The 10,251-nt window shown below is 38.9% G+C and overlaps 1 protein-coding gene across 1 annotated transcript; it reads right to left on the bottom strand.

The window, feature by feature from the left end:
• Positions 1-4,928: 4,928 nt before the first annotated feature.
• stx5al (syntaxin 5A, like) lies at positions 4,929-10,251 on the bottom strand. Its single transcript, XM_027031123.2, is given in 12 exon segments — positions 4,929-7,028; positions 7,031-7,059; positions 7,198-7,319; positions 7,481-7,578; positions 7,678-7,759; positions 7,974-8,030; positions 8,135-8,251; positions 8,332-8,402; positions 8,587-8,642; positions 8,790-8,860; positions 9,108-9,319; positions 10,169-10,251. Coding segments are annotated over 11 exon segments (981 nt in total). The 5' UTR covers positions 9,303-9,319; positions 10,169-10,251; the 3' UTR covers positions 4,929-6,945.

Raw genomic sequence — 10,251 nt, 5'->3', positions numbered from 1 at the left:
ACCACTGTGCTGTTTACACTGGCTCATTTCCATCGCCATTAAAAATGAAATATACTCAGCTCGTATTCATTTAACCAGGCTCAGACATTAACTCATTTCACAGTTCAATAAAAGTCCAAAGATCCCTCTGTCGCTGTCTGTGGTGACAGGGAAGGTAAATTTGCACATTCTACCAAGCTACCCAGAAATATCAGCCACTATGACTGTCAAAAGTGATGGGACACCAGAAGCCTACACACTAACACATGCAAGAAAGAAGAGTGTACTTAAAACTGAGATATATGATCCCACACAAAATATCTGCCTGCATCATGCCAGGTCTTGAAATGTCTGGCATGACTCCAGTTTGGAGCTTGATTCAGTTTGGTATAAACTTTTATATCCACTTTGATCCTTCTGTGCAATTTCTGAGAGAGCCTCTAGTTCTCTCGTGTTCCAGCCCCCTGAATAAGATCCAACAGTCATGAAACAGGAGTCTTATTACTCACAGGAGACTGAGGGAGTGAGAGGAGTAAATCACTGCCAGCCAACAGACAGATGGATATGTCAGATTTACCACTACGACTTTAGCAGTGTAAATATAAAAACTGATTAGTCAGTGGTGGAGAAAGAGTGGATTATTTCCCCTGTTTGAGAGAGAATTACAGTAGTAGGAAAACAGCTTTGATTAAGGAAAGAAAACGTGACAACCTGGAGGACAAAGCAATAATGAACCTAGGTACAAAATGTACTTTCAGAGTGAACTCCTTTACAAATTAAAGGGTGCCTTCTTAAAATCGTATTCAGGACTACACGTGTACAACCCTCAGTAACATATCCAAAGTATTTTTCATATACTTTGAGATCATCTTCCATTTAAAGGCTATCCTAACCTCAACAATATTCACTTTATTCTTTGATATTAAATGCACTTGTAATCTTCTGGACTAGTGGTTGTTTTGTATGACTGAAATGGATCACAGTTACTTATTCTTAGTCATTAATTGTATACTATTGTCTCACACCTCTGCTAATTAATTAAGTGATAGATATATTACATCACTTCACTGCATTAGAAAAAGGAAACTGCATACAGGGCCTACCATTACAGCACTTATATAAATGCTACGATGATGATGATGATGATGATGATTATTATTATTAACATTTGTTTTTGTACTGGCCAACATCAAAATGTAATGGTAGTGGTGGCCAGACTTAATTTAAGACAAACATGTTCAAACCCCTAATGAAGAATCATGCTTGCATTTGTCATTTTAATTATTCCCAGACAGCCAGCCTAAAGACAACAGGCATTTGTATGTATTTACATGTGTTTCTTTATCACTGACATAATAGGCTTCTATTTCCTATATTTAATGATCTCACTTATAAAATATATTTAATATGTTGCCTTTGTTCTGTGTTCCTCAGGTCTTCAAAAAAAAAAAAAGTTTAAACCTTGAATGCATAAGTAAGATAAAATGTTATACGAAAGTAAACCTAAATAAAGACATCTTTATGCAGATTTTAGGGAATAACTTCAATCTGATGTCGCTCGCCCTTCCTTCAATCATCTGACAGTTGTGCTAGAATGTTCCATGAGAGGAGCCCCACCCTTTGAGCAAAACAGAACATCACTTGTAATCAGTTAATATGGAGCAAAATTATAAATACATTAACTAATCAAACAATATTACACACTAATCTACAATAGGACACACAAAACTTACTTGTTCTTGTGTCTGGAGTGGCAAGTAGGAAATTTTCTTGTCTTCTGATTCGTCTTTGAATTGCTTCTCACTCTTACGGCAAAAACAAAATAAAAAGAAGAAAACCAAAGGACAGTGACGTGGACAGAACAAGGAAGTGATACCTATTGGAACCGCTAGAAGATGTAATGATAGCTCCCTCAAAAGGTTCTGGAGACAGACTAGGAAAAGCACCATTGGGATAAAACCTCCAGATTGATTAAACATTAATGGCTGTATTTAGTATGAAAACAGAGGTGTATGAACTAGACAGAGGGAGGGAGCAGGAGCAATATGAAGAAGAAGAGGGAGATGATCACTTATCTCCAATCCTCAAGGCTTTTTCAATTAAGCCTGTTTCTTGTATTTTTGATGATGCATGGTCTTCTGGGTCAGAAAATTGATCGGCTTGCTAACGTGTGCAATTTTATTCCATTTAGCTCAAGACAAAGCAAATCACTGTGACACGACTCTCAAAAGCACAATTCTATGATGCAGATCCAGAAACAGCCTCTCTGTACTTTTCCTGTGGAACAAACAGGAGCATTTCTAGCAAATCAAGTAATACTGTAAACTAGCTCACAGCTGAAGATTAGAACAACCAGGCGATGCTGCTAAATGCATATTTTTCCATTTATGATAACTGTTCTACAGATGGACTGATCTCTTAAAAACCTTGTCTTTAAGAACACTATGTCCACTGGGTGAGATATGTCATGGGTCGCTGGCTCAGCTGGCAGAGGGCAGGTGGGCTGTCTGCCTAAGCCTGAGCGGTAAGCAGCCAGGGAGATACCTCTAGAAGAAGAGCACTCTCCTGCACCTGATCAATACACAAAGGAACTCTTACATTACACATTAATCTAATTGCAGCATCTCCAACAGGCTTTTAACACAAGAGCAGAGACTGGAGGAGGGAAGAAAAGGAGATGTTCGAGGAATTAAGACCAATTTGAAGCAGCACTGAAATTCACATTTAAGTTTTATCTCAAGTTTCCCCAACATGATAGAGTTGCTAAGGACGTTAGCACAGTTTAAAATCGACCCCACGTTTGGACAGAACATAGACTATTCTCTGAAATTGTAACCATTATGTTATTCATCTGCTGACTCTGCTGGACCATAGAAACAATTGGTTTCCATCATATTGTCTTCACTTTCATGTCACATGAGAAGCAGACCCTCCCTCTTGCTTTTATATGTACTGCTGAGACAACAAACTCATCCAGTTCCATATGACGCAGTCCCCACAAACTTTTTCCGGGTTCGCAGTAGAAAACCATGTGGGCCAAAGTGCTGAAGCATTAAATGTAGGATTACAGTACATTTTTATAACAGGGGATTAGTATTTATCCTCAGCCCATTAGCTTTGGTTGAGAGGCATGGCATGCTAAGATACTCACCCCCCATACAGAACAGGCCAGTGCCTTCACCTCACAACCTGTAAACACATTTCATTTCATGAGCGCAGGATGGAATAGAAGGAAATGTGCATATTTTTCAACGTTTCACTATAAGATATGGCTAGTCACTAAATATAATTCTGACATCTTGTAACTGAATTCAGCTGTTGTTTGCTTCCTACCCCTCTTATGTCTTTCAGCAGTCACAACCTTTATGTAAACATAGATGAGAAATTTGTGTGATCCAATGATCAACTGAAATCACTGCTGTTTTTTTCAGTCTATTTTAAACTATACTTGAATCTTTTTCAGATTTAAACTGGCCATGTTTACGCGCTTTACATAAAACCAGTAGCCTTTAACTTGGGCCTGAATTCTAATTTTGGATCTTAGCTTTTGCAATCATTTGTAGCTAATGATTTAAACAGTGAATTTACTTGATATACATACATGTATTTTCAAAGGTGGCCTATTTTATTATTGAAAAAAAATTGGATCCAAGGATATTCTGTTACAGTAGAACTATAATAATAATAATAATAATAATAATAATATTAATAGTTGTTGTGTTAAACATCACACCTTTTCAGACTGCAGATGATCATCATTATAATGTACCCCATGTCAGATGGTCCCCCACATTTTTCAGCCATTGTCCGAGGAGATGGTAACCAACATGCACCTTACACCTCTGCCAGGAGAGGGCAGTAAAGAGCTACAGGCACAACTCCTTTGTGGACTACAGCTGTCTGGCAGCATCGCACCATAAGCCTGCATACTAAGCATGTGCCTGGAGAGCTGTCCTTACTTTCAGTGCAGCTCCTTTGTTCACAGGTGGGTCACCCACTGACTGAAGTGCACAAAGTCCCTAGGTTTTTCACGCAGGCATGCCCAGCTCCAGTCCTGGAGGGGTGGAGACCACCATGATTTCATTACTTCCATGCTCTACCAGATTCATTAGGTGACTCGGGACATCCAGGAATGGAGCTGGCCACATATGGCTTAATGTAATTATTCAACCTGTGGCAGTAGATATGGCTTGCCACTAAGTACGTATGCATGTACATATGTGGAGACACAGATGGATATGACCTAGCAACTACAGCAGGAATTACTGAATAAGTTGGCCTTCATATGTCAGGTCCCCTTCCTCTGCATACCTTGATGTCCCGCCATCCCTTCTGCAGACTCAAGAAGTAAGTGTTGGAGCTGGAGCTAGAGGTAATGAAGGGGCTGCAGTCATTTCGTCCAGCGTTGCACCACTGTTGGAGAAGTTGCGGGAGAGCTCTCTACCTACTCAGGGGTTTTCTGTTGGCTCATTCTCACACCAGCACCTCAGTCAGCCAGAAACACACTATCCTCGGTGGATCAGGTTAGAGAGATGCTGCTTAAGTAGGAAGACGTGGTGGTACTACACAGCAGTCAGACGCACACCTGCGTTCTGTTCAGTAGAGAAGTCTGAAGATGGGTGTATGCGGGAGAAATGATAAGATCAACTTGATGTGAATATTGTTGCGTACTAAAGGCGTAAAATACATATTTTAAGTAACCATTTTTGAGATTCAAAACCTTTTGATTTGTCATTGCATTTCATAAATACCAAAATGTGTCTGGGTATTTTATAGACTAAAAAGGATCCAATCTACTGTCATGTTAATTGGTGGCTGATGTCAATTATTCTCATATCTATAGTACCAAAGGAAAAAAAAAAATCACAGAATCAAAAATTCTGGTTGAACTACTCCATATACCACTGCACTTAAAAAACAAAACAAACAAACAAACAAACAAACAAAACCACATTTATGATTTTTGCCTATATTTGTCCTCAGGAACATCCCCCTTCAGTGTCCTGCAGTAGTCTGCCAAGATAGAGGCGATCCTCTCCTTGGTACTGCTTGGATACTATACATAATGAAACATACACTGGAACCAAAAAAAATATATATAAAAACCCCACAACTATGGGTGAGTTATCAATTCAGAAAACATATTTGCCATAAGCATGTAAAAATATGTTTTTAGTTTTGTTTTCTTTTACAGGAAACAAAAATCCTTTTGTGACCAATGTTACTGGGGCAGATGGATGGCAAACATTATTAACATGTTACTGGAATTCTAACATGTACTGTAACACTCAAGAACCATGAACCAGTGAATATGCATATAATCAGCGTTTACTTCTGGACTTTGATGTCTCTAGAAATTGTATTAATTCTTCATAGACAGTGTATTAATTACATAAAAATATGCACCTACTGTCACATATTACAGAGTGCCCAAGATTCAGTTCTTACATAGTTTGGAAATATTGATCAATGCTTAATTAAAATTACAGTCAGAACATAAAAGAACCAATGTGATTTTTTCTTTTTTCTTTTTTTTTTTTTTTAGAATTTTGAGCAAAGCTTTGAGGAAAATATTTTTCTACACCTGAGAATCTGTAGACAAACTACTGACCAACAGTACTCAAGTCTAAAGCAGTGAGCTATTTTGAAAAGTGATAATTGCAACATAAAAGAACGCAGCTGTAAGACAGTAGATGCTCTCTGAAAGCACAAATAAAGACTACTTACAGTGCAGTGTTAAGGTAATATGGGAAATTAATGCTAAATTCACCTCCTTTAAGCATCCCTTGCAGTCAGTTCATATTCCACATTATGTGGTTTTATTCTTCTCAGTTCACAGTACTCCTACATTTTATGAAGTGGAATGTTAGATTGAACAGTAAGTCGCATTCCTTAAATGCTGTAACCCTGTTTGTGATTAACTAGTGTAAAAAGTTAGTTTTGACTTAATTATTTAACTTAGACTTAATTACTGTTTTCATTATTTCTGACACTGGATGTCTTTTGTACCGTATGATAAATGTCCCACAATTCAGACATCAGTGTAATGTCTACAAGTGGTTTTTGTTGTAGTTTCTTGAGACTTCCTCTTCATTGAGTCAATCAAGACCAAGCCCAAACATCATATTTTGTAAATACTTTTGTGCACAATATTAAGGTCAAACAAGAGTTTACAGAATCTTTTAAAAGATGCTTACATACTATCAAATATCCCACTCTAATGGGCTAATTTAACATTAGCGACTCTGTACTGGAAGTTGTTAAGTTACATTAAGCATGAGTGCATGCCAAGGGCTTACTGCCAAGATATGTAACTAGTAAAACTGGGACATTAACCAGAGAATTTCCTGTGTCTGGATTGTTGTATGAATCTTAATGTGGCCACTGAATCTCTTAACCAATCCTAAGAGAATGAAATGGCAGTTTCAGGCCATTCATGTATTATTCAACAACCAACTACTAGTGAACCATTAAAAGGATGAATGAATGAAGCCCTCTAAGCACCTGTGGTCCTCCTCTGAACTAAAAAAGAGAGATGAAATTTCTTTTTATACATAAAACTTCTCCAAACCGAAAACCCAATTCTTTTGACCACATATAATATGTTTCTGACAGTATTACATCACCACTTTAGTAGGACCAAATAACACTGCTTGTGTTCCAAAGGTGCAACTTTTTTTTCTAGAAGAAACAGACTTAATCACATTATTAAAGGACAGAGCTTGCCTGTAAGTGTACAGCACTCAGCAATACAAGTTTACCCAGATATCGAATGAGTATCTGAGCAAGGAGAGGAAGTGTGTTTATACTGTCTCCATGTCACTGTTTTACTTTCTAATACTTCCCCAATCCTCAACTCCTGTCAGACATGGCCTCTTCTAAAGTGCTTCCAAATCCTGCATCCAACCATGTGTTCACAGCTTTCAAGACATGAACAGCACAAAGACAAAAAAGAAAATGATAGGATTAGGAAGATTTGATAAGCAGCCAGCGGTTGTTGGAGACCGACTGGAAGTACTTGAGGATTTCGGCATGAGCGAGGTCCACGTGAGCTGAGTGTCTTCGACATTAGAATCAATCCTGTGACACATGGTTTTACAGGAGTTAAGAACATAGAGTAGAAATACCTATAAGCTAAGTTTAAAAAGTTGCATACTGATAACTGATTAGGTTAGGTCTAATTAGGTCTTGTTTCCTGTTTTTTGTCTTTTCTATTACCTCTGAACTGTCTCCTCCTGCTCCTTCACCATGTGGGCTAGCTGCTGAAATATAGACCCCAGCTCCACAATGGTAGACTCTATGTTCTGCATGGTGTTTGCACGGTCCTGAATATAAGAGTCCTGAACACAAATGCATGGCTCAATTACTTACTAATGAACCAGATACTAGATTAGCAAACTGAACACACAGAGTTTGCACCTTGCACAATGCAGTACAACTGAATCTTGTACGAGAACAATAAAGGTATTTGTATATTCATCAACTCTAACACATAAACGACCTTCTCGTTGATGAGCTGCATCTGCTGGCTGGAGCGGAGGTCCATGTCTATGGAGATGTCCGCTTTCTTAGAATCATCCTGCATCAACACTGAATTGCCTGTTTTTCAAATATAGAAGCACCAGTGAGAACAGCACACACACACACACACACACACACACACATACGTATTCACTACAGAAAGGTTAATGGTCTTACTTAAGCTGCTGTTGTGGAATGAGGTGGTGGAGGCTGCAGACTGAGAAAACTGCTCTTGTCTGCTTCGCTGCTGCTTTAGATTCTATAAATGGAAAGCAGTGAAGACCCAGTCTATACCACCACAAAGTGATATCAGTGATGCTGTGTCCTTATTTAATGGATATCACACCTACATGAAGGCTAATAGCTCCACCTTGTGGGGAATATTTAAGATGCTAAACATTACTGAGTGAGTTACAAGACACGCTTGAGGTGCTACTAACCTTCCACATTAATTCATGTCAAAAAAGATTTACCTCTGTCCTGACCTCCAGAACTGCCTTGAAGTCACTTGACATTGATGCCAGTTTTGACTATAAGATACAAAGAGAAAAGGCATCACACATCATCTCAGCTCATATGCAGAAATATTTATACTTTTTTTTTGGTTTTGAATATGCCTGGAAGCATCCTGTACCTGAAGTGAAACAACAATAGTGTTGGAATGTGTCTGAAGATGTCTGCTGTTTGGACTGTTTCTAAAACGAACCAGAGTCTGCAGCTCAGCAATCTGTTTATTCAGGTTGTTAATATCCTAAACAGGACAGAGGTTAGCTTAACATGTCGAAGACAAAGAAGGATTATTTTCCTGCACATGCACGCAAAACTTTTTACCTGTTTCACAATATATGTCAACTCATCAATCTCTACTGCTTTGTCATCGAAGAGGGATTTTCTTTTGGCAACTGTGATCACAGAGGGTATAGGGTAGAGAGTAGACATTACAAACTTCAATACAGCATTTGCACTTCAATACAGCATTTCACTGCGAGTTATACTGTGTATGACTATGTATGTGACGAATAAACCAAACTTGAACCAAACTTGAACTAAAGTTTGATGTGTGGCTTAAAATGAAGAAATACTTGCGTATTGTGAGCTTTTCCAACTTGGCAAAAGTATTGCTAAGGTCTCTACCAATTCGCCTACAAAGGACACAAGACAAAAAAAAAAAAAAAATCTGTCAAAGGACCAAAATAAATTCATTAAAAATAAATTAACAATTGAGCTACATTAATGATTTGGAAATCAATTTATGAATTGATGAGTTGGGGCAAACCTATCACACTCACTTTGCCATGAGAGTGAAGTCACTCCGTTGCCTGACTGCAGTGTGAACTGGTTTAACGGCGTGTGCTCCATTCTAAAATAAAGTATATAAAATGTAAAAGACAGAACCTTGCAAGGAACCTTTTCATACTCTGTAATACAAAACAGTGTGGTGATTCAATGCATGACACTCTGGATAATACCTATTGGCTGATAGCTTGATCTGTAACAAATTATTGTATGCTTTCTCCTCCAGTGTATGCCATAAGAAAAAGACAACAAAAAAAAAATCCAGAAACCATGAGCATGCCATAAGTTTAAGGACGTTTGACACCACTCACCTGTCTCCCTTGTAGAGACTTACACACAGACTGAAACTCACTGGTGCGGTCTCGGCAGGACATACCGCTGTTGTCTACAGGAGGGATAGCCCGAGGGGTCTCCAGCGGTGGTGCCAACTGGAACTGGGTCTGTGAAGGCCCAGTGTACACCCCTTCCTGGCTGCTCCTAGGACCGTGACGGCGACGAGTGTTCATGGATCCAACACATTCCCCTGAGAAGTGGGAAGAACATGCACAGGAATTATGCACCTATGAATTGTGCATCTGTAAGAACCAAGGGGACAACATCAAAACATGCCAGAGCTATTAAGAGGACTGGCACCATTTTCATGGATAACAAATATGACTTATTCTCTGTATGAGTGTTCCTCAGTCCTGTACCTGAGACCCAAGGCACTGTATATTTCAGAAGCCTGCATAATTTAAACGCGCTTGATTCATCACAGTAGTTGAATGCTTGATGGACTGAATTGACCGTGTCAAATCGAGAAGCACTTAAAATCTATAGTGCGGTGGCCCCTTTGCTCTATACAAGCACATGAAAGTACATTGACTGCCAAGGGTGTCAACGTGTTTGTACACCAACGTAACATCACATTGGTATATTAGCGAGTTTGCTAAGTTAGCTAGTTAACGCTACCCTCCTCTCCCACGTCAGCTATTCGGAGCCGTTGTTATGTTATGACATTACCTAACCTAACTAGTTACCTACATTTAACAAATAGGCGGCTGGGTTAGCTGGCATTTAAGTTGCTATATGGCAGCTAGCTAGCTAACTGCCATATAGCAACTTAAATGCCATCAAATGAGAGAAAAGCCTCAACTAGCTAGCTATTTTTGCTAACCTGCCATACTGGCACATTGACTGAATGATTGAGCTAGCTAGCCATCCAGCTAAGCTTAAATGCAAAACATCTCAACCATAAACAAGCTAGCGTTAGCTAGCTAGTTACATTACTGACTTCCGTAACCTGTTTTCACTAAACAAAAATAACATCGGATACCACTTAAGACACAACAATGCATAGAACAGATACCCTATTTCAAAACGAATTAGTTACCAGGTAGCCCACAGCTCCAACTACTTTCCCTTTTTGTTTTGTGAAGCGCTGCTAACCGTGATTATCCGGGTCTTGAATTAAAA

This window comes from Electrophorus electricus, chromosome 6 (assembly GCF_013358815.1).
Source record: "Electrophorus electricus isolate fEleEle1 chromosome 6, fEleEle1.pri, whole genome shotgun sequence".
Lineage (NCBI taxonomy): Eukaryota > Metazoa > Chordata > Actinopteri > Gymnotiformes > Gymnotidae > Electrophorus > Electrophorus electricus.
The sequence above is the reverse complement of the archived record's forward strand: the minus strand, read 5'-3'. Positions and strand labels throughout refer to the sequence as shown.